The sequence below is a fragment of the Ailuropoda melanoleuca genome, chromosome 2 (genome assembly GCF_002007445.2).
Source record: "Ailuropoda melanoleuca isolate Jingjing chromosome 2, ASM200744v2, whole genome shotgun sequence".
In the NCBI taxonomy this organism is placed as follows: Eukaryota; Metazoa; Chordata; class Mammalia; order Carnivora; family Ursidae; genus Ailuropoda; species Ailuropoda melanoleuca.
Window position 1 is genome coordinate 143,943,000 of NC_048219.1, and position 25,291 is coordinate 143,968,290.

Here is a 25,291-nt window from a genome sequence, read left to right on the forward strand (position 1 = left end):
GTTAAAATGTCTATGCTACCCAAAGCAATCTACACATTCAATGCAATCCCTATCAAAATACCATCAATATTTTTCACAGAGCTGGAACAAACAATCCTAAAATGTATATGGAACCAGAAAAGATCTTGAGTAGCCAGAAGGATGCTGAAAAAGAAAACCAAAGCTGGAGGCATCACAATTCTGAACTTTAAGCTGTATTACAAAGCTGCAATCATCAAGACAGTATGGTACTAGCACAAAAACAGACACATAGATCATTGCAACAGAATAGAGAACCCAGAAATGGACCCTCAACTCTATGGTCAACTAATCTTCGACAAAGCAGAAAAGAAGACAGTCTCTTCAACAAATGGTGTTGGGAAAATTGGACAGCCACATGCAGAAGAAGGAAACTGAACCACTTTCTTAGACCATACACAAAAATAAACTCAAAATGGATGAAAGACCTATATATGAGACAGGAATCCATCAAAATCCCAGAGGAGAACACAGGCAGCAACTTCTGTGACCTCAGCCACAGCAACTTCTTGCTAGACCCGTCTCCAAAGGGAAGGGAAACAAAGGCAAAAATGAACTATCAGGACTTCATCAAGATAAAAGTCTTTTGCACAACAAAGGAAATAGTCAACAAAACCAAAAGGCAACCGACAGAATGGGAGAAGATACCTGCAAAGTCTTATCAGATAAAGCGCTGGTATCAAAAATATATAAAGAACTTATGAAACTCAACACCAAAAAAACAAAAAACCCAGTCAAGAAATGGGCAAAAGACATGAACAGACATTTCTTCAAAGAAGACATACAAATGACCAACAGACACATGAAAAAATGCTCAAAATCACTCAGCATCAGGGACATACAAGTCAAAACCACAATAAGCTACCACCTACACTGGTTAGAATGGCTAAAATTAACAACTCAGGAAACAACAGATGCTGGCAAGGATGTGGAGAAAGGAGAACTCTCTTACGCTGTTGGTGGGAATGCAAAATGGTACAGCCACTCTGGAAAACAGTATAGAGTTTCTCAAAAAGTTAAGAATAGAACTACCCTACCACCCAGCATTGCACTAATAGGTATTTATCCAAAGGATACAAAAATAGTGATCCAAAGGGGCACACGCACCCTAATGTTTATAGCAGCAATATCCACAATAGCCAAACTATGGAAAGAGCCCAGATGTCCATCGACAGATGAATGGATAGAGAAGATGTGGTGTGTATTTATACAATGGAATATTATTCAGCCATCAAAAAGAATGAACTCTTGCCATTTGCAATGACATGGATGGAGCTAGAGGGTATTATGCTAAGCGAAATAAGTCAGTCAGAGAAAGACAAATACCATATGATTTCACTCATAGGTAGAATTTAAGAAACAAAACAGATGGGGGCGCCTGGGTGGCACAGCGGTTAAGCGTCTGCCTTCAGCTCAGGGCGTGATCCTGGTGTTGTGGGATCGAGCCCCACCAGGCTCCTCTGCTGGGAGCCTGCTTCTTCCTCTCCCACGTCCCCTGCTTGTGTTCCCTCTCTCGCTGGCTGTCTCTATCTCTGTCAAATAAATAAATAAAATCTTTAAAAAAAAAAAAAAGAAACAAAACAGATGATCATACGGAAGGGAAGGGAAAATAAAATAAGATGAAAACAGAGAGGGAGGCAAACCATAAGAGACTCTTAATTCTAGGAAACAAATGAGGGTTGCTGGAGGGGAGGCATGAGGGGGATGGGATAACTGGGGATATTAAGGAGGGCACTTGATGTAAAGAGCAATGGTTATTATATGCAACTAATGAATCACTAAATTCTACCCTTGAAATTAGTAATATATATGTTAACTAAATTGAATTTAAATGAATTATTTAAAAAATTTTTTTTAAAAACAGAAAAAGATTCTTTCTTTCCCTCTGGCCCTCCAGCCCCCCTCCTTGCAGGCGCGCTTTCTCGATCTCTCGAAAGAAAGAAAGAAAGAAACAAACAAACAAACAAACAAACATCGTATCTGAATTTGTTAGTTCTTCACTCTACAATATATCATTACTATACTTGGTAGTTCGCTTGCAAGGTAGTCACCAGTGAACCCTGTCTCCTGGTATTTACACCTTTGTGTAGTCCTCTCTTTACCAGTATTGGTCTGTGTAACCAATAGAATATGGCAGAAGTAATAGTACATCACTTCAAGATTAGGTTATAAAGGACTGCAGTTTCCATGTTAGGCCTCCTCTTCCACTCACCATCTTTCTCACTTCTCTTCTAAGAGAAGCCAGCTGTTATGACATGAGGACATTCAGGGAACTCTACAGAAAGGCCTATGTGGCAAAAAACGAGGTCTGCGGCAGAGAGACAGTGAAGAGATGAGGCCTGCCAACAACTACAAGTGTGAGCTTGGAAGTAAACTCTCCAGCCTTAGTTAAGGCTTGAGGTAATTGTAGCTCCAGCCAACAGCATAACTGCAATTTATATATGAATAAAGGCCCTGAGCTAGAACCACCCAACTAAGTTGCTCCCACATTCCTGCCCCTCAGAAACTGTGAGAGATAATAAACATTTGTTGTTTTAAGGTACTAAGTTCTGGGGCAACTTATTATAGCAATAGATAACCAAAACATGCTTTTTATGTTGTGATGATTCATTTTTATGACTCAGACAACTACCTAAGCACTTTAAAAAAGACACTGAGCATTGGCTTTATCAAGGGAAGGGAGAGGAGAAGTTAGACATACTGCTCAGAACCCTCAAGGATCCTACAACAGGAAACTCTCATATTATTTCTCCACCACAAACCCATTGAAATAGTGGCAGCAGAGAAATGATCTAGAAAAAAAAAAGTACAGGAAAACAGAGAACACGGGAAGGAACTACAGAGATAGTGACTAGAATTCTGCAGGAAATCAGTAAATTTTCTTAGATATTTTTTAAAAGCATATATGATTTTCAAAGTATAAAAACTACAGGAATTGAAATAGACTCCCTTTCTTCAAAATAAAGCACAGTAATCCCCTTTGCAGACAATAGGTTCTCCTTTTGGTTTTATCAGAACTACTGCTGGAAAAAATGAGCTATCAAACAACACACATTTCCTTCAAGACTTGAACAGCAGAACACATATAGTACATTAATCTTTAAGGCTAAATTGAATTCTTTTATATTTTTAAAACAAAGTTTGGGGGGGGGAAGTACTTCAGAAATCTATGTTCTAATTATTGCAATAAAGGTTTTTGCTTTCCTAATAATTAAATATAATTTATGAAAATAGAACAACATGTTCTGTGAAGATATTAAAGATACTATTACTGACTCCTACTTTGACAACAGTGGTATAATTTCCACTTCCCTCTTCTCTTCTTAGAAATAGTCTAAACAGGGGTGACTGGGTGGCTCAGTTGGTTGGGCATCTTCCTTCACCTCAGGACATGATCCCGGGGTCCTAGGATGGAGGCCCGCATCAGGCTCCCTGCTCAGCGGGGAGTCTGCTTCTCCCTCTGCCTCTCCCCCAACCCCCGGGCTTGTGTGCTCTGTCTCTCTCATATAAATAGATAAAATCTTTAAAAAAAAAAAAAAAGGGGGGGGGAGGGCACCAGGGTGGCTTAGTCAGTTAAGCATCTGCCTTCAGCTCAGGTCAAGATCCTGGAGTTCCAGGATCAAGTCCCGCCTCGGGCTCCCTGCTCAGCAAAGAGCCTGCTCCTCCCTCTGCCCCTCACCCTGCTCGTGCTCTCTCTCAAATAAATAAATACAATCTTTAAAAAAAAATTAAAGAAATACTCTAAACAACAAGGAGATCAAAAACAAAAATGAATTCCTGTCCTAGTAAAATAAGATATAGCTAAAACCCAACTCTCAAAATACGTGGACAGGCTCCCAAAAGTAATGGAGATCATGCAGATGAAGAGAGCAAGCAGAGAAGGAAAAGTGCTTATCTCACAAAGAGGTAGCAAGACAAACTTCTCAAAGTGTAAAGTCGAAAGCCCATGTTTATAGCAAGAATAAGACGCACATACTATGGGCAGAAACTCCTCAGTTTAGTGCCAACAATGAAACAGAAAAGACAGAGCTTAAAGAGAAACCATTCAGAAATACCCTGTTTACAAAGAACATTGTTTCTATGGCAGCAGGAGAGAAAAAGAGGTTTTGTATTAGGAAAAAATACAGTTGCCTAACTCTATTGGCCGGGGAAAGATAAAAGCTGAACAAATTAGCACATTAAATAATGTGATCCTGGATCATAAGGAAAATTCTAGATAGCCTGGAATGTGGGAAGACATGCCCCCATACACAAATCTCCTACAAATAACTGGGCAAAAGTAAAGTAAACACACCACATAGCTAGAGATTTATTTTTAAGTTTAAAAAAAAAAAGGCAAAATGCAAAAGTATGCTCCAAAACCTAGACCAACGTCTTTCCTCCCAATAAATATAAATGAGCTAAACTCACCAGAGCAAAAGAATTTCAGACTGGATCATAAAAATAAAACCCAACCCTATAATATAAACTAACATCTAAAACTAAGAGTTTTTGAAAGTTGAAGAAAATAAAACCATGGGCAAAAGTATACTAGGCAAATACTAACAAAACAAGGTTTGTATCTTAATACCCCATAAGGTTGAGGGACACCTGGGTGGCTCAGTTGTTAAGCGTCTGCCTTCGGCTCAGGGCGTGATCCCAAGGTCCTGGGATTGAGCCCCACATTGGGCTCCATGCTCCGCTGGGAGCCTGTTTCTTCCTCTCCCACTCCCCTTGCTTGTGTTCCCTCTCTTACTGGCTGTCTCTCTCTCTGTGTCAAATAAATAAATAAAAGCTTTTAAAAAAAAATACCTCATAAGGTTGAATTCAAGACCCTCCTCCACCCAAGAAAGCTTTAAACTAGAAAAAGAAAGTGATTTCATAGTGTTAAAAAATGATGCAGTGCCTTTCCAACAAATGGTGCTGGATCAACTAGGCACCCATGGGCAAAATGAAAGAAAGAAAAAAATAAAAGAATCTCAACATGAACCTCACACCTTATATAAAAATTCACTCAAAATGACTTATGAATTTAAATGTAAAATGTTAGAAGAAAAAACACATAGAAAAAAACCAAAGAAGAAAATCTTCAGAACCTATAGTTAGGGAAGGGTTCTTGACAACAAAAGCACAATCCATAAAAGGAAAAATTAATAAATTCTGCTCTGCAAAAGCCCTATTAAGAGAATAGAAAGACAAACTACAGACTGGGAAAAAATATTTGCAAACCACATACCCAACAAATAACTTCTATCTACAATATATAAAGAACCCTCAAAACTCAACAGCAAAAAGACTAATAACCCAATTAGAAAATTTGAAGATATGAAAAGACATGAACAGAAGAGAAGATATAAATAGCAAATAAATACATGAAAAGAGGTTCAACATCATTAGCCCTCAGGGAAATGTAAATTAAAACCACAATGAAATAGCACTACACACCTATCAGAATGATCAAAATAGTAAATAGTGAAATAGCAAATGCTGGCAAGGATACAGAGAAACTAGATCATTTATATGCAACCAGTGGAAATGTAAAATGGTACATCTACTCTGAAAAAAAGTTTAGCACTTTCTTTAAAAACTAAACATGTACTTATCACATGCCCCAGAAATTATATTCTTGGACATATACCCCAGAGAAATGAAAACTTATGTTCAGACAAATGCCTATATACAAATCCTCACAGAAGCCTTATTTGTAATAGCCAAAAAAGGAAACTATCCAAATGTCCTTCAACAAGTGTATGGTTAAACAAACTGTGGTACATCATTAGCATGGAATACTACTCAACAATAAAAAGAAACCATTAGTACACTTAACATCTTGAATGGGTCTCAAGAATATGCCAATGAAAAAGCCAGTTTCAAAAGATTATATGTTATGTGATCTCATTTTATAATTCTTGAAATAACAAAATTATACAGATATAAAACAGATTAGTGGGTGGAAGGGTTAAGAATGGGGCAGGTGGAGGAGGGTTGGTGTGACTACAAAGGGATAGCAAAAAAGAGCCTTCTGGTATTTATTTATTTAAGTAATCTCTACACCCAGTGTGGGGCTTAAACTCATGACCCTGAGATCAAGAGCCACATGCTCCACCAACTGAGGCAGCCAGCACCCCAACCCCTGTCGTTTTAGAACAGTTCTGAATCTGAATTGTGGGGTAGTGACATGAAGTTACACATGTGATAAAAATACACAGAAATATAAAACAAATGCACAAAAGTGCATGTAAAACTGGTAAAATCAGACAGACTCTATGAATTGAACCAACATCAGTTTCCTGGTTGTGGTATTTTACTGTACTCATGTAAGATGTTACCACTGGGGAAGGCTGGGTGAAGGATGCATGGGACCTGCTTGTACATTTTTTTGTGGCTTTTTGCAACTTCATATAAATCTATAATCATTTCAAAATAAAAAGTTTTCTTTTAAAGGAACATTCATAAAGCAAAACTAAACAGAGAGAAGTTGAAATATATTACTAGAATACAGAAGAACTATACAACATAATAAGGTAGTTTTCATTGATATTATTAAACTCTATGTACCTGAAAAAAAAAATACATCTTCAACTATTCGTGAAAGGCAACAATTGACCAAATAGCAATGACCAAAAAAAAAAAAAAAAATCACAATAAATTCAAAGAAGTAGAAATATTATTAAACAATATGCTCTGAAAGCAATACAATAACTAGAAACGGTAACTAAACCAGAGACAAAACATACGAACACACATTTGTCACCTGGAAAAAATGCTTAAATTACAAACACTACATTTTTAAAAAATTCATGATATCTAGAAAAAAACCAAAGTAAATCACTACATATCAACATATGTTGAATAAAATTAAGCAGTGGTCAGAAAATATCAAATACACATATAGTGTATTGTGTTAATAAATAAGAAAGAATGAAAATAAATGTATTAAGTATCCAATTTAAGTTACAGGAATAAAAATAAGCCTAAGAGGAAAAAAGAATAAAAAGATATATTTTTTTTAAAGCTGGTTCTTTGAGAGAAAAAAGATACATAAACAACTAATAAAAACAATCACAAAAGACAAAATGTACAAATATACAAAAAATAAGAAACAATAAGAAAGCAATAATCATAGTTACAAAAAAATTGTTTAACTTTTTTTTTTTTTAAGTAGGCTCCACACCCAGCAGAGAGACCAACACGGGGCTTGAACTCATGACCCTGACATCAAGACCTGAACTGAGATCAAGAGTCAGAAGCCTAACCATCACTACAGTGATGACTATCACTATTACAACACTCTACAGAAATACATTTTAAAACTGTAGAATGAGTGGGCGCCTGGATGGTGCAGTTAGTTGACCATCCAACTCTTGGTTTCTGCTCCAGTTGTGATCTCAGGCTCATGATCTCAGGATTGTGGGATGAGCCCGCATCAGGCTTCAGGCTCAGTGTGGAATCTACTTCAGATTCTCCCTCTGCCCCTCCTGCTCATATGTGCATGTGCTCTCTCTCTCTCTCTCTCTCTCTTGCAAAAAAATAAATCTTTAAAACTGTAGAAGGAGTATTTACATATATATAGGTGTGTGTATATATATATAACTTTTACCAAAACTAACCTTGGAAGAGGCAGAAAACCAAAAAGATTAATTACTATTGAATTTAAAAAGTTGTTAAGAGCTACCCTCCATAAAAAGTCCCAAGCTCAAAATACTACCAAACTTATAAAGCACAGATGCCAGTTCTATTTCAACTATTCTAGAGCATTAAAAAATTTTTAAAAAACTTTTAATGTTTATATTAAATGATTACAACTATGAAAGTAGAAATTTTCCTGGAATTCAGGATTTCAATCTTTGAATTCAATATTTAATATAATCTATCATATTAAGGGATATAAGATGAAAAAATCAAACGCCTATTTCCATAGATAATGAAATAGCATTTAACAAAATCCAACAATCTTTCTTGATTTAAAAGAAAACTAAATATGGATAGAAAATTCCTTAACATGATGAAATGTTTCAATCCAAAAGTCAAAATAATGCCCAATGGGGAAACATTAGAAGCATTCTCAAGGAACAAGTCCAGAATGTCCACTATTTTCTCTATAACTTAACATTGTCCTGAAGGTATTAGCCAACACAACTAGCCAAAAGAAAAAAAAAATCCAATAATATGAAAGGTGGTAAAATTACTGCTGTTCACAAATGTCTGAATACTCACAAACTTTCTTTTAAATTTTTTTATTTATTTACTTGAGAGAGCAAGAGCAAGAGAGAGAGGAGCAGAGGGAGAGGGAGAAGCAGACTCCCTGCTGAGCAGGAACCTGACATGGGACTTGACCCCAGGACCCCGAGATCATGACCTGAGCCAAAGGCAGATGCTTAACCGACTGAGGCACCCAGGGGCCCCAATACTTGTAAACTCAAAAAAAATCAACTGAAAAACTTATTAGAAACAAGATGGGCCTTCAGCTCAGGCCACGATCCCAGGTCCTGGGATCCAGCCTCATGTTGGGCTCCCAGCTCAGTGGGAAGCCTGCTTCTCCCTCTCCCTCTGCAGCTCAACCTGCTTGTGCTCTCTGTGAAATAAATAAATCTTGAAAAAATAAAATAAAACAAAACAAAACAAAGGTGATTCTTGTAGTTGAATTCAGAATTAGTATGGAAAATCAGTAAGTTCAAATATATAATCAGTTCTAAAATATACTAAAAACGCTCCCTTATTTCATCAAAGCATCCGTTGTTCTTTTCTGAATGAAACTGATATTATTTGAAACATTAGTACAGTACAAATTTCTGTTATATATAATTTAGTGACTTGCACTATAAAAATAAATATACTAACAGGGAATACTTGGAATCTCAATATAACAATCACATTTTATGGTAAATATTTTAAATCCTTAATATTTAGTGTTTTACTATACTAAAATTAAAAATGCTAAACATTAAAATATAGCAGAATATCTAAAACTCAATCAATATAATCAAACCTTCCTCACTTTTACTGAAGGATTAACATTCCATAAACCTCCAACCAAAACATGAAGGTTTTTCACCAACCTTCATATATGAAGCACTTTCTGCCACACGTAGGTGCTATCTTTCCAACAACCACATAACCCCCATCCAATTTATTTTTAGATGAGATTTAGCGGTATATAAAGCTAAAAATGAAAAGATATACAGGTGTCAATATTTATAACTATGTTGACTATTTTGTCAGTTTATTTAACTATCAAAGGCTTTAGCAAGAATTACCTTCACATTCAGATAAACCAATAACAGTGATTTATTTTGGTATTAAGGAATAAGGCAGGAATTAAGCTTTTCTTCTTTAATTGAACTGACTTTAATTTTTTTATATATAACTCAACACCATTTTCCCCCATGATTTGAAATGTCATTTTATCATATATAAAAACAATACAGATCATACCATACCATATACAAAAATTCCTCTGGGGATTTATTTCTGGATTCTTGTGTCTCTTGTTTTGGTCTGTGGCAAACTTTTAATTAATTCATACACTATTTATTTATATACCATGCCAAACTTTTAATTAATTTATACACTATTTATACACTATAGCAAACTTTTAATTAACAAAATTTTATAATGCATTTGATGCCTGGCAGACCTATACTTCTCATTCCTCCCCTTTCTTAGAATTTTCAGGACTATTTTTATGCGTTTATTTTTCCATTAAAAAGTATGGAGGGGCACCTGGGTGGCTTAGTCGGCTGAGCGTCCAACTCTTTATTTCAGCTCAGGTTAGGATCTCAGGGTCCTGAGATCGAGCTCCTCATCGGGCTCCATGCTCAGTGGGGAATCTGCTTGAGATTCTCTCTCTCTCCCTTCTCCCTCTGCCTCTCCCCACTTCTCTCTCAAATAAATAAGTAAATCTTTTTTTTTTAAGTATAGAATAAGTGTGCCAAGATTTTTGAAGTACTATTGGCATTTTTATTGTGACCACACCTTTTTAGATTAATTTAGGGAGAACTGATCTCATAACAATACTAAATCTTTCCATCCAAGAACAGGATCTGTCTCTTAATTATGTCTCAGTACGTAAGTCTTTAAATGCAGAATTCTATCAAGTGAATAACTATCAATACTCAAATATCTATCAACATTGAAAAAGGGATGCTGGCAAATGATATCTTACCTACCAAAACCTCTTAGTAAATATTCTCCTTGAGTAAATATCAAGAGATGTTCACAGATACCTTCTCCTTTAAAAGCCAACTATAGTTGATTAGAAATACTTTGTATTCTTATTAGAGTGACATGAAAGAAACATTTAACTTTCCTCAAAAGGCTACAAATTATGCTTGTCAACTCTTCTAGATAGATTGAGGAAATATCTTTTACCAGTTAGTTCAAGGGAGAGCAGAAAGAAGGCATTAAGAGCTGTGTAAAATCAAAGCCCTATTCTCAAATGGCTTTCAATTTAAGTAGGGGGGAAAAAACATAAAAAACAGGGATAAGACAACCTTCCTCAGTTTCTTTGCTTAACTTTTTTCTCTCCCTAACCCCATTTTAAGAGGAATTTAAAAAAAAAAAAAAACCACACATACAGAAGTAAAATATGGTTAAATCCTCTGGGAAGGTCAATGTTTTATGCCAATAAGCCTCTGTAATGATCTTATAGAGAATGAAATTTCTAGAAAGTTATAATCTGTAAGAACAAAGTATCCAGGAGTAAAAGTCTAAGACTGCTTGTAGAGTTAGTTAAGGGTAGAGACAAAGCTTAATGGCTGTTCACGCTTAGAAAATGAACCAATTCCCACAGTAATGCATACTTGCCAGCATAATCAAGAAATACAAAATTTAAACTGTAGCCTTAATGACTCCTATGAAATAAGTTCAGCATTTAGATTATAATTTGCTTCAGTAATAGTTGAAAAGATCAGAGATATAAATTTATTATTGAATCTGAAAGGCAAAAAAAATAATAGTCTGGAATCATACCAAGTTCCACCATATGAAGGAAAGATATAATAAAAATCAAAGCATCTTATACAGAATATTGATAGTCTAGGGGCGCCTGGGTGGCATAGCGGTTAGGCGTCTGCCTTCGGCTCAGGGCGTGATCCCGGCGTTATGGGATCGAGTCCCACATCAGGCTCCTCTGCTATGAGCCTGCTTCTTCCTCTCCCACTCCCCCTGCTTGTGTTCCCTCTCTCGCTGGCTGTCTCTATCTCTGTCGAATAAATAAATAAAATCTTTAAAAAAAAAAAATTAGAATATTGATAGTCTATCACAAAAGATAATTTAAGATAGTTATGATTGTGTAATACAAGCTCAATCCTGAATCCATGACCTCTCTGTCCAGTAAAAGCATTTGGGAAACTTGGAATGAAGAAATAACAGTCACTTTTTGCCGTTATCAGGTAGATTTCTAAGCTTTATAATCAGTGCAGACAGTGATAAGTAAACCACTACATTTTATTGCTCTTTCTGCTTCCATTTCTTTAAGTAAACCCTGGTCTAGACCTCAAAAATTTTGTTTCCAAAGGAAAAAAGTCCAGGAATAAGCTAAGGCAATAGCTCACACAAAAGAAAATGTCCTGTGGTAAGTCTTCTTTCTACATACCACAACATCCACTTTCACGTTGTTGTATTTTATTTCATGCTTTTTTGATTGTCATCAATCAGGAGGACAATTCTATTCTTTGTTTGATAACTAGCCTATGCTTCCAAAAGTGAAGAGCTCAGTGAAACAGAAGCTGCAGCAGTAGAGAACCAGGTCACAAATGTGAATGAGACAAAGTGAGAAATGGCTCTGAAGCTTAACAAACCAAGAAATACCAGATGCAGGTGATGCAGAACAGGCAGAAGGACACAGTAAGGATAACAGAGCCTCATACTCAAAGTAGTAGAAAGATCAAACTGAAGAAACAACAAACATTTTTAAAGAAATTATGTTTTTCTACCTTTAAGAACAATTAGTATATGATTATTTGCCCAAAAAAAGTCTTCTGCAGCATAACAGCAGATCCAGTAGATGAGTTTGTGAAGAACCATTAGAATTAGCACAGTAAAGTTCCCTGTCCGACATTCTTTTGCAACTAGATAAAAATCTTTCAAAATCAAAAAATCAATTTTGATATGGAAATGGAGGTCAAGTCAGTTTTTTCTAAGTTTTTTAAAGATGCTTCAATCAAGTAAACATCACATTTATTCCCTTTCTAAATTTCTTTTCTCCCCTTTTTATAAAAAACTAGAAATGAACAAGGGAAAGGGGCTCAGCATTATAAACTCTACTGCCACACCTGGAATAAGAAGCATTCCAAAAAATTCCAAAAGAGAAAGAAAATGGCAGAGATGTTATTTGGTAATATGCACGCACTCAATTTTTGGCTCTTTTATCTATATACATATAAGCTAAAATTTTGTGACCTCCAGGAGTTCCAATTTGAAAATATGCCCTGCACTAAAGACTAAAAAAACAAAATTTTTTTACTACAGCAGTCCCAAAGAAAGAGATCCTACACCTGCCAAATGTCAAACCAAAAAACCTAAATATCACCCAATTCCTTCTTTTCCCTTACCTTCCATTTCCTCCCATCAAGTTGTCTCAGTTGTACTTCTGAAATACTGCCAAGTCATCTATCTATTCATCTCCACTGCCACTGGGATGTCAAATCCATCTCTACCTTTAAACTCCTGTAACAGCATCCTGGCTGATCTCCCTGTTTCTACCCTTGTCCTCCTCTACTCAGTCTCCACAGGCAGTACACATACATGATCCTCCTAACTTAAATCTCATCATGCCATTCTTCCACTAAAACCTTTACAAGCTTCTCATTTCACCCAAAATGAAATACAAACTCCTAGGCCATGACCCTTCCATGATCCAGATACTATCTGATTCTCCAAGCCCACCTCCTATCACTCTTTCTCTCCAGCACACATTCCATGTATACTGATCTTTTTGACCCTCAAATAAGTCATGCTCTCTCCTACCTCACAGCCTTTGTATTTTCTGTTCTCTCTTCCTGTAAAGATCTTCTCTCAACTCTTGGATTTTTGTTTTTATTTTTAGGATTTGAGGAACACATTGATGTAAAAAATTCAAACAAGACCAAAAAGCATATGGAAAGAAACAACTACTAAAAATTCCACCACCCAAAGAGAATTTCCATTAATATTCTGAGGCTAATCCTTTCCTACATCTCTCTATGGATACATATGCTATCATACACTGTATATACAAATAATCCTCCATAAATCCCGACTCTTTCCAAGCTGGTTCTTTCTCGTACATTAGCTCTCCACTCAAATACCACCTTCTCAAAAAAGGACTGTTCCTCTCAAACACATCACCCTGTTTATTTTCTTCACTGCACTTCTTTGTTTACTTGTCTCTCATTTTTTATCTGTCCAATCCCAACAGAATGTAAGCTCCATGAAGGCAGAGATCTTGTCACTACTTTCTCAATCACTAGGGTCTAGCCCACAATACCTAACACACTGCAGGTGCCCAAAATTTACTAAATGAACAGATGGTGGCTCGGTTTAACATTTATAAGCTGCCAAATCCTAAATTTCTATCTCCCATTCAAATTTATCTCCTGAGCTTCATACTCATACTTAACCATCCCACCTGGCAGCTCTCTCTAGATAGAACACAGGTATTTTAATCTCAGTGAGCAAACCTGCTCTTCCTCATGGGATTCCCTGTTTAGATGGTATTCCCTATTTAGATGAATGACACTACCATCAAACAAATTTCCCAAGCGATACACTTAAATTTGATCCTTGATGCAATTATTCCCCCTCACCTCACACCCATCCAATCACCAAGAGCCTCCCCTTACTACCTCAATTCTAACTCCTAAGTCTCTTCAATACTCATTTAAGTCTCATTCAGCCCATGTGCTTCTCTTCCACTCTGCTGCCTCCACTCAATTGCAAATCACTGTCAATCATTTTCCCCCAGACAATGGTAAAACCCTAACTTGCTGCTTTAGATTCATTCTTATTCCCCTCTAATTTACTCTCCATGGCTTACCCTCTATAGTATTTTCAAAATAACAATATGATCACATCATATCCCTTCTTGACAATCTTCAATGGCTTCCCATTACTATTAGATTAAGTCCTAAAATCCTTATCATGGATTATAAGACCCACAAAAAATCCCCCTTGCCTAACTATCCAGACTTTCCCTATAAACCAGTCTTTGGCCTTCTTTCAATTCTTTAAACCTACCATGCTCTATTCCCCCTCAAGGCCTTCATAAATGCTGTTCCTTCTGCCTAAAAGATTATCCACCATGTCACACCACCCTTGCAACACATATCATCCTTTGGGTCTCAAACTCAAAGGTCACTTCCTCAGCGAGGCTGTGGTAGGCAGAATTCTAAAGCTATCTCTCTCCTTTCCCAAGATTTCCATCCTCTGTTACACAATCAAACAGTAATCTAGGTATTGCTGTGAAGAGACTTCGCAAATATAATTGAAGGGACTTTGCAAATATAATTATTACTCAGCTGATTCTAAGCAAGGAAGATTATCCTGGATTATCCTGGTGCGTCTAATATAATCTGTTAAACCCTGAAAGGCAGAGCTTTCCCTGGGCTGAGGGCAGAATTGGAAGTCAGAGAGATGCTGCACAAGTCAGCAAACCACCTGACTAAACCTGGAAGATTCTTCCCCCAAAAGCTCCAGATAAGATCCCAGGCCAGCTGATTGATCACCTTGATTTAGGCCTGCAAGACTTTAAGCAGAGAGCCCAGTCAAGCCACCTGGACTTCTGATCTACACAAACTGTGATACAACAGATGGGTGTTGCTCCAAACTGCTACATTTGTGGCAACAATAGAAAATGAATACAAAGACTCTTCCCTGACCCCCACTTCACCACAAATAGTGTTAGAGCCTCTGTTAAATGTTCCCATAGCATTCGACACTTCTCTTTCATAATATTCATCATACTTATTACTTAATGTAATGTATGTAGTCTAAGATCTACGGTCAGATTTTGTATTTTTGTATACCATACACCATTATATTCCAACAACTACAAAATTGGAACCTATAAATGTCTGTGTAGAGTGAATGAACCAATTTTTTATTCAATTGTCTCTCAAAATTCTCAATCATAACACACCTTCAGTAAAGTGCTACATTATAAAATATTTCTATAATAAGGGTCAATTGCCTTATAGCAGTGACTAAAAAGAGGGGGAAAGAGATGGGATGCGTGTAATACATTCAGAATCATTGGGGCAGTTGTTTTTGGTTGCTTGTTTTGCAAACCCTCCCTCACTTACGACTACCCAATCTGAAATGCCCACTTCTTGCCCTGTATCCCTAGGGGGGCATGACCATCTATTAGAGAATTACAAAAGATTCCCATATAGAGCTATTATTTACTAATGTCATTGAGTCATATTCCTCAGGTATGTTGAATTGTAAATTAAGATTAACATAGTTGGTTTACTTTTTTAAAGAAATACTTTGCAAAAGGAGGGAAAAAAAGGCAAATTTACTCAATCTGGGACATTACTATTTCACAATAAAGAGAGATTGAATATATTTTAACTGTTCAAAAAGAGGAAAGGTCAACGAAAAGAACAATTTACTTACATCAGTGGAAAAGCAAAAAATGGAAGTGTCATGGCAAGCCTTGCTGTAAATTCATCAGGAAGATACCACAAGTATACAATTAAACATGTAAACAGATAGAGAATTGAAGAGTAGAGAATTAATCTTCCAACCCATAATTTTTGTAATCTCTGATTTTTTTCCCTAAATTCTTCCAATACTTGAATCTCCTGTTAAGAGAAAATTTTCTATATTATTGAATTGAATCTCAAATTTCATAAAGATATCAAAATATTAACAAAAAAATTTTAAATAAATTATATAGGAAGAACTTAGGAGTCAATGAAATATAATACCTTAATATTTTTAAAAAGAACACAATATGAAAAAGAAAATTAAAAATGAAGTTAAAAACATATGAAAATGCCTATTCTGACAAGTCACTCTTTTAAATGCAAAATTGAAGGATTCCTCGGTGGCTTAGTAGGTTAAGCGTCTGCCTTTGGTTCAGGTCATGATCCCAGGGTCCTGGGATCAAACCCCAAGTCAGGCTCCTTGCTCAGCAGGGAGCCTGAAGCTCCCCCTGCTTCTGCTTGCCTTCTCTCTCTCTCTCTCTCTCTGACAAATAAATAAAATCTTTAAAAAATAATAATAATTAAGATATCATTTTTGACCTACCAAATTAGCAAAGATCAAGCATGAAACTGACATCAATAAATAGTATTTATTAAACTAAATAAATAATTCTCCTGTATAAGGTCTAAAAAAATGGCTTAAAATTAATTTATTTATTAATTTAAAAAATCTGGCTACAAAAAGAAAGAATTAATAAAAATTGAAACAGTAACCCATACTAGATCCGTTCAATCTATTCATCATTCTCAATATTCCTAAGGAATAGCCATTTTTGATAATGAAGTTTATGAAGTTTCAGACTGATAAAAACTGTTGCAGACTGTCTTATAATCTACCTTATCCTATCTGTAACATTGCTTTACACCATGCTATACATCTAATTTCATCCTAACAGGTTCTAGTGACACAGACTTCTTAAGTCACTGAGAGACTTCCGATTTTTTTTGAGATAATATAACATTAAAGTTCTCAGGCTTACTCTATATCATCTCTAAATTCCTAAACCAGTCTCCAAAATAATTATATATACTAAAATAATATTTATGCAGTACCTAAAGATGAATTAAAACACCCCACAGCCAAAAAACATACCTTATCTATATTTTCCAGAACTTCTACAGTTGAAGGTTTTGTCTGTTATAAAAACAGATATGAGACATTAAAACTTGTTACTGCAAACTTAGAAACACTTTGACTTATAAAATCATAAAAGAAAATTTTGATTCAAAAATAAGTTCTTTCAAATGTTGTCAAGCAATATGTACTCCTATTTATTAATGAGATTTAGATTTAAATAAAATTATAATTATAAACAGAATTACATAAGGTTACAGAAATAAGCATTTCCCTACTTGAATTTTTAATCCTAGAGTACTTTCAACTCCAACAGCTCAATTTCTACCATTCTTTTTTTTAATGTCTACCATTCCTAATCCCAATAGAACATGCTTTTATAGAGAAAGAAGTTTTCTTCCAAGAAAAATTTTCTTAGATATGATTTTTCAAAAGAAATCATATATTTAAAAGCTCAAGACTAAAGATTGTCTGATTTACTACTGCTAAAAGTTCACTTAGGACTCTGAAAGTCAAAATCAACAGGCTACCTTCATTCTGAATTCCTGAAGTATTTTTCTGAAGATCAGATTTTTAAAAGGCATCTAAGAATACTTCATTATAGCAGACTTTGTTAAAAATATTTTTTAGACACCCAGAATAAAACCCAGCCAAAATGTCTCACACAACACTTGAGAAACCACTTACCAATTATATACTCAAAAATATAAGCGGGTAATGGGTATCAGTTCATCGTAGTTCCCACAAGAGTTGTTAACATTAGGTTGAACCATATGAAATTGCTTTTTATGTAAGTCAAAATGGTTGAATATTGGCAATTTCATATGGTTCAACCTAATAAAGACAAAGGAAAAGTAGACAAATTTGATCCTCAAGCAGAACTGTAATAAAGTTTTAAAGGGAGGAGCAGAGAGTCAATACATACCAATCTAAAACAAAGCAGTTCCAGTAACAGTCTACCAAGTATTGCTAGACTCGTTATGGTAAAAAGGAGTTAAAAATAAGCAAAGTAGTTTATCTGAGAGCTACATTATCCTCTCTCATATTAGAAAAGAACATTTATTAAAATATTTTATATTTTATAGCACTAAACTGGAGATACTTCCTCTACAGCCTTAAACAATAAAATCAAACTGCATTTCAAATTTTGTTTAACCTCTAATTCCTAAAAGTATATTTAGTATGACTTCAACAAATACATAAAATAAGCAAAAAGACAGAGCCCATAAAAACATAAGTATTATATTAGCATACAACTATAATTTCAACTAGTTCAACAATAACTGTAATTTCAACTATTTTCCAAATAAGAATAAAAATGTAGGCAATATAAGAAGAAAACAAGATAACCATTTGCACATGAATGCATAAAGTAATTCATAAGTCAAAGTGAAATAATTATGTTAAATAGTCATTACGATACCTATATAGCAAGTAGAATTATTAAAGTCCAAATATACAACTAATTCATAAGAGAAGGAAGAAAATTAAATAGAATTAGGGATAATATCAAGCTCTACTCAAGCCTATACCACAAAGGAGACTTTTACAAGTAGATTTATATGACACTTTATATTAGACTAAGAACTGGCTGTAAAGAAAACTAACTTACCCTCCATCGAGAAAATAATCCACCCATCTTTTATGTGTAGAAACAGGGCACAATGATAAATATCATCAACCGTCCAAAGGAATTCACAGCTAGAAATAAAGCAAGTATTTAAAATTTTTAAGTTAAACACACACTATACCTACTATAAAATTTAGATGTTGCAATACTGCCGAAAAATACTATAAAATATTAATTTCTTTGAACTCCACTTATGTGGAAGTTTAGTTCAGACAGTCTTGGTATAGAATCTACCCTTCACCAGGACATATTTAAAAGTGAAAATGAAGCTGAAAAGGCTTTTAAATGGCAAGGCATTTTAGCAATGTATATTCATACCACTTGGCAAGTTGCTGTTCTTTAAAGTAGGTCCCCTAATGCTGTAAAAAAAAGTTTTACTATACTATTTTCATTCTACATGCTTAGATACAACATTTCTATCATTCAGCTGTCTCCCAACTAAACTAGTTATTTGGAATTAGGGGTGATTTACAATGTTTAGAATAATATCATTTTACAAGTAATAACAGAAAGCTAATGGATTTTGAATGAGAAAATAAGGGTTATAAGACTACTAGTGACCTTGAGCAAATCATTTAATGCTTCTGAGCTTTAATTTTCTTTTCTGTAAATTAGACTTAATATACCAGCACTTTTCACAGGATGGACTTCATTACTACCATTTTACAGATAAGAAAATTAAGTGAAAAGACATTCAGTTATTTGCCCAATAGCTCAGAAGAAACAGGATTCAAAGCTACTCTATCTTCAGGGATGCCTGGGTGGCTCAGTGGGTTGAGTATCCGACTCTTTATTTCAGCTCAGATCATGATCTCGAGGTTGTGAGTTGGGCTCTGCACTGGTTGTGGAGCCTGCTTGGGATTCTCTATTTTCCTCTCCCTCTGCCGCGCTCTCTCTCTAATACACCCAAAAAAAAAAGCAAACAAAAAAAAACACACAAAGCTACCCTATCTTCAGACTTCTGGTCTGTTCACTACTGTTTCAATACCCAAATAAACATTTCTCTCTGAAATTGTTTCTAAGTCGCTCAAGCCAGTTGACCTTCATGTCAGCTGTGTATCTACGTCCTTCTTTTAGTCGTTTTTCTATGACTCTCAAATGTATTACAGTATTACCATGTGGAAGAAAATGTACCTACCAGTCACCTTAAATTCTAAATCAATTTACTAGTCCTTAATTATATAAGTTTTTATTCTTTTAACCTTGAAATAGTGAAAGTATACTTTCAAATTTACATATTTTTTAACAGGAATAGTTACATACTGTCAGTGTATAAAACTACTTCATTCCACACACAAAAAAAGTTAGGCCATAATTCTCACATTTTTAAAAAACCATTAATTTAATAAAAAATGACGCCATTACCAAGTAAATGCATTCACTCTGCAATACTATTTATAGATTGGAATTAGCATAAGGCATACCGGTCTTGGACTTTCTTGGTTAGAGAAATAACAAAGATCCTAATTATAAAATACTTTCACTTACAAAGTGATTTCTAGGACCAGAAATACCTCTAAACTGTCCTAAAAAATTCTGGTGTTTATAAATAAATGTTATAAGCCACCTTTAAGTTGCAACCTAAATACTATTAATCCTTCAATATTAATTCAGTATTCAAATTTCTAAAATGCAGTTGTAGGAAATCCAGGAACTTTAATGAATAGAAGTATAAATTTCTCAGTTAAAACATTAAATAGATCTTAAAACCTTCTTAAGATGCTAAAAATACCCACCATGAAAGGTGACTGGGTGGGGGGATTTATATGAACCATTTAACTTGGTACTTTCAAAGTACATAGTAGTTCTCTACTATTTGGGAACTAATTGTATGGTATCTAGCACAGTGTTTTGTACACAATTGACCTACATATTTTGGTTTGTAACAGTTATATGCCTCCAAGTTAAGTTTGTAGCCATCACAAATCAGAATTTTTAATATTTAAAGGTAATAACAGGGGTGCCTGGCTGGCTCAGTCAATAGAGCATGGGACTTTTGATCTTGGGGTCATGGGTTCAAGCCCCATGTTGGGAGGAGAGTTTACTAAAAAATAAATAAATAGGGGCACCTGGGTGGCACAGTGGTTAAGCGTCTGCCTTCGGCTCAGGGAGTGATCCCGGTGTTATGGGATCGAGCCCCACATCAGGCTCCTCTGCTATGAGCCTGCTTCTTCCTCTCCCACTCCCTCTGCTTGTGTTCCCTCTCTCGCTGGCTGTCTCTATCTCTGTCAAATAAATAAATAAAATCTTTTAATAAATAAATAAATAATTTTTGTAAATAACATTTTAAAAAGTAATGACAACAATAAAGATACCAGTTAAATATTTGATAAACACTTTATCTCTGGAGGCCCTAAAACAAATGCTTTACATGAATTTTATTATATAGATACTATTATCATCCCATTTTATAAATGTCAGAAACTGAGGCTAGGGAAGTGAAGTAATTTGCTCCCAAAAATATTAAGTAGCATAACCAAACACAGCATTTTAGTTGTGACTTTTTATGTAGCAAATAGTTATTCCCAATAACACTAAATCAAAAATAAAGTCTGCTTTATATAAATTAGATTGGAATATTTATATATTAAATATATGAAAGTACCTCAGACATTCTCAAATAGCTGGTAAACAGAGCTACTGAAGTGGAAAGTAAGTTATAAACACAAGAGACAGTGTTGGTACAGTGTATCATGTGACCCAATTCCTTCATTTGATTAAATCTGAGTGCTTAAATCTGCATGGAAGAGAAGCTAAATGATTTGCCAAATCATTTTGGCAGCTAGCACGAGCAAGGGCAGAACTGGTACTGAAAGTCTCCAAGTACTGTCTTTACTTGTTTACTACACATCACTTTTAAAGTGTAATATAAAATATATGCATAATATTGCAATTAATACCGACCTTGACATCAATTATTTGCTTGGAGAATTGTTTTTATGTTAATGAATCAAACTATGGCTTAGCCTTTGAGATCCCTCAAGCAGAGTATTATGCTTTGAAACTTGTCCTCTAAAACAACATTAGGGTAAATAGTCATTAAATGGCTATCCATGCTTTCAGGATCATAATCAAAGAATGAGTTAACCCTCATTGTTCCAGCTATTTTCCTAAAATTCCAAATTCCAGTATTTGTTAAAGAAGCTGATTTGCTACAATACTCCTGTAATGGTACTTTCCAACAGATATGAAAGCATAACAAAATTAAATAAATCAACTCTTTTATATAGCTTTAATTTCATACCTCTTCTATTTTCAAACACTTTTTCTCTCCTTGCCACACAAACATCTTAACTCCAATTCCTGTGGCTCATTACCTACTATGAAACCTTGGGCAAATAAGTTACGTAACCTCTCAGTTATCTTCATCTGGAAAAGAGGGATAGTCAAGGACCCTCTTAAATGTTGAAAGGCTTAAACGACATAATGCATTCGAAAGTATTCACAGCAGTGCCCGACACATAACTAATTTCTCAATACGGCGTCTTCCCTGGTGGTCTAGTGGTTAGGATTCCGCGCTCTCTCTCTCTCTCAATACGAATTGTTTTTACTGCTGTGGTCATTGCCGTTTCCTAGTCCTTCTCTTCCAACACATGCAAAACATATGGGAAGCAAGTAACTAGCATTACTTTCTGAAGCATAAATCAATGTTTGCCCTTGAGTGGACAGATTGCTCAGGCTCAAGTGGCTCGTCCCCAAGAACTCTTCCATGAATGTGTACAGTCTCTATCCATTCTGATATCACAATGGCACCTGACATGACCTTAAGAGCCGGAGCATCTAATGTGTTTTTCAATAAATAATAATGCCCACCATATTATTTCAATGCTTCCTACTAACTGATATTCACTCTCAGGTTTGGGTGTCATTATTTAAAATCTTGGGTCACGCGGCGCCTGGGTGGCACAGCGGTTAAGCGTCTGCCTTCGGCTCAGGGCGTGATCCCGGCGTTGTGGGATCGAGCCCCACGTCAGGCTCCTCCACTATGAGCCTGCTTCTTCCTCTCCCATTCCCCCTGCTTGTGTTCCCTCTCTCGCTGGCTGTCTCTATCTCTGCCAAATAAATAAAATCTTTAAAAATAAATAAATAAATAAATAAATAAATAAATAAATAAATAAATAAAATCTTGGGTCACGTCAAACTTAAATTTTCAGCTCACTTCAAGTCATATTAAAATAATGGAGGGGCACCTGAGTGGCGTAGTCGGTTGAGCGTCTGACTCTTGGTTTGGCGGGGGTCGTGATCTCAGGGAGATCGAGCCCACGTGGGGATTGGTGCTCAGCGCAGAGTCTGCTTAAGATCCTCTCTCCCTCTGCTCCTCACCCAACCCTGCACCCCGCTCTCTCTCTAAAATAAATAAATCTTTAAAAAAAATAAAATAATAGAGTAAAAAAGGTCTGGATCAAAGTATGGCTCAGCTGCATACCAACAATGCGATCTTGGGTAAATTAAACTCTCTACCCTCAGTTTCCACAGTTATGTAGTGGTGAAAATACCTACACTTCACAGAACTATTGTAAGAACTAAATGAAATTATATATCACTTGGCACAATGTCCAACAAGTAGTGCGCACATAATAAATTATAGCCATTATTATTACTATTACCAGGAAGCACATGTAGTACAGACAATACTCCTTAGACAGGCACCTTTCTAACTTCTTATATGGTACCTATTTGCATGATTTTAAAATTGGAAAAATAAATTACAGTTTGTATTTTAACTCAAATTGTATTGCCTTCAATCGCTCTAGTATTAAAAAATAAAATACTCTGCAGACTCTTCCATTAAAATAATGTTGCAGGCCTTTAACATCAAAGAAAGTCAACTTTTATGTTTATCAATTTCCAAACCTAAGTGCAAACAATTCAGTCATCATCAACAGTGCCTTTCTATTGTATTATTCAATTTAAGATTAAAAGTGATTTGTTTTAGGACTCTTTCAAATATCCTAACTGAAAAGGCAATTCTGAAATATCCCAAATCACATTTATTGCTAAAAAATAAAATTACTGAAAAGAAGTACACCTCTAAAAGCACATTTATTATATGCTGATTAATGTCTTCATGGTAAATTGATGTTCATTCTGAACTAAACACTACAAAGAAATGACTATTTAAGTAGAAAGATCTCTATATTAAATCATACCTGGTTGATAGCCATATAGCTTCTTAGATTCTGTCAAGTTAATATATGTAAACAATGTAAATTTATTAACAGTGGTGGGCTGATCTTAAGAGGTGACAGAGAAACTTAAAATTCTAATTTTAAATTCACCACTCTTGTTTTTTAAAACGTGTTCAAAATCAACTTGCTCCTAAAATGGAACTATGGGGGCTGTTGAGAACAAGAGATTATCATTCCCTGCCAGTTTGAACACATGCCTGAAGCCAAGTTTACTCACATGCACACACACTGCTGTGGAAGAGGGTCAGTTATATTAACGGTGACACCCAGGCCAAAGAGATAGGAGTAAACAACTGACATAAACCAGATGCCAACTGGGAAAAGCGGAACATGGAAAACTCAGAGTGAGCCACCGGTTTTATTACTATGAGGGCACCATCAGCAAAACTGAGTTCACTAATACCAACTCTCTCAATCCCCATACACAATATTAAAGAATTCTTAAAAGCTTTTATTTTTAAGTAATCTCTACACCCAGTGAGGGCGAACTCACAATTTCCAGATCAAGAGTCGCATGCTCCACCAACCGAGCCAGCCAGGCGCCCCAAAGAATTAAACTACTGATGTAGTTTAGATTTGCTCTTCTCCCCGGGACGTGCCTAGGACACGAACGCAACCTCGCCCTTCCCTCCACCCCTTACACCTCCCACCTTCCCTCAAATAAGGACAACGGTTGTAGACAGGCTTCTCTAAGCAGCACGTAATCCACGCCCACATGCCTGGGCCGAGCAGCATGACACTGACAGTTTTCGGTCCCTCCCGATCTGTCCAATTCCTGGCGCCTCCGCACAACTCGTACAAAAAGAGATGGACAAAACACTCGAAGCGACAGCTTAGCGTTGAACCTTCTGACCCTTCGTCTCGACATAGGTGGGCCAAAGAGCCGATGCTCAGCTCAACCCAGTCACCCCCAGGACTCTCCAAGAACCAGGCTGGGAAACCACCTCCCCTTTGCGGGAAGGGAGGAGAGGGCGGGGGGGGGGGGGTTGCCGAAAGGATTCTCTACTACTCCAGAGTCACCCTTGGCACTTTGCTGGGAAATCAAGGGGCGCAGGAGGCGAGGTTAGTTAGCGCGCAGCCCGGTGGGAGTCTGACTAGCCACTGCCGTAGAGCTCTCAGGCCACTTGGAACGGGGCGGGGGCGCCTGGGAGAGGCAAGCAGGGAAACTGGGAGCGTATTTCCCAGAAAAAAGCTCAGCGAGCTTCCCCTCTGCCGATCCCTCCCAACCGCCCTGATTTTGAGCGTTTTACCTGCAAGAAGCGGGCAAAGCCCGGCGCTTGCGTCCACGTCTGCCAGCTTCGGCGGCCACCGCGCAGCCTGCCTCCGGAGCAGGCAGCAGCCACCCCTGACGGAGTGATGGGCCCGGCCAACTCCTTCCCATCAAACCCCGCGCTCCCGCCGCCGGCCAATCGGAGACAGGGCCGGCGCGCGCCGCTCCCCAGTCACGTGACCGTGACCGTGACCGGGGCGGGCCGTTGGGGTGGGCCAGTCGGGCTGTTGGCCGGAGGACGCCTGTGCCTCTGGCTTCCGCGGCTAGGTAGGGTGCTCGTCGTCGCATCTCAGGGGTGTACTGCCATTTATTATGAGTCTTACCGCTACAGTTACTTCTTTTCATCTGCCTCCTCTTATTCTTTTCAAGCCTGTTCTGCCAACTCTCCCTGGAGAAAGAAAACCCCGAAATTGATCCTGGTGGTCCTAGACCGCCGAAGAG

The 25,291-nt window shown here is 36.5% G+C and overlaps 1 protein-coding gene across 5 annotated transcripts in view; it reads right to left on the reverse strand.

Moving 5' to 3' along the window:
• LNPK (lunapark, ER junction formation factor) overlaps positions 1-24,985 on the reverse strand; it is an 87,899-nt gene extending 62,914 nt beyond the window's left edge. For 3 of the 5 annotated variants that reach the window (XM_034654769.1, XM_034654772.1, XM_034654771.1), the window contains exons 1-4: positions 24,831-24,985; positions 18,374-18,462; positions 16,780-16,821; positions 15,595-15,782 (exon numbers count right to left, since the gene is read on the reverse strand). In XM_034654769.1, coding sequence (XP_034510660.1) covers positions 15,595-15,782; positions 16,780-16,821; positions 18,374-18,400 — 257 coding nt within the window. In that variant the 5' untranslated portion in view covers positions 18,401-18,462; positions 24,831-24,985. Of the gene's footprint in view, positions 1-15,594; positions 15,783-16,779; positions 16,822-18,365; positions 18,463-20,460; positions 20,485-24,830 lie in introns of those variants that run through there. The other 2 variants (XM_034654774.1, XM_034654770.1) reach the window with 2 other exon arrangements.
• Positions 24,986-25,291: the final 306 nt, after the last annotated feature.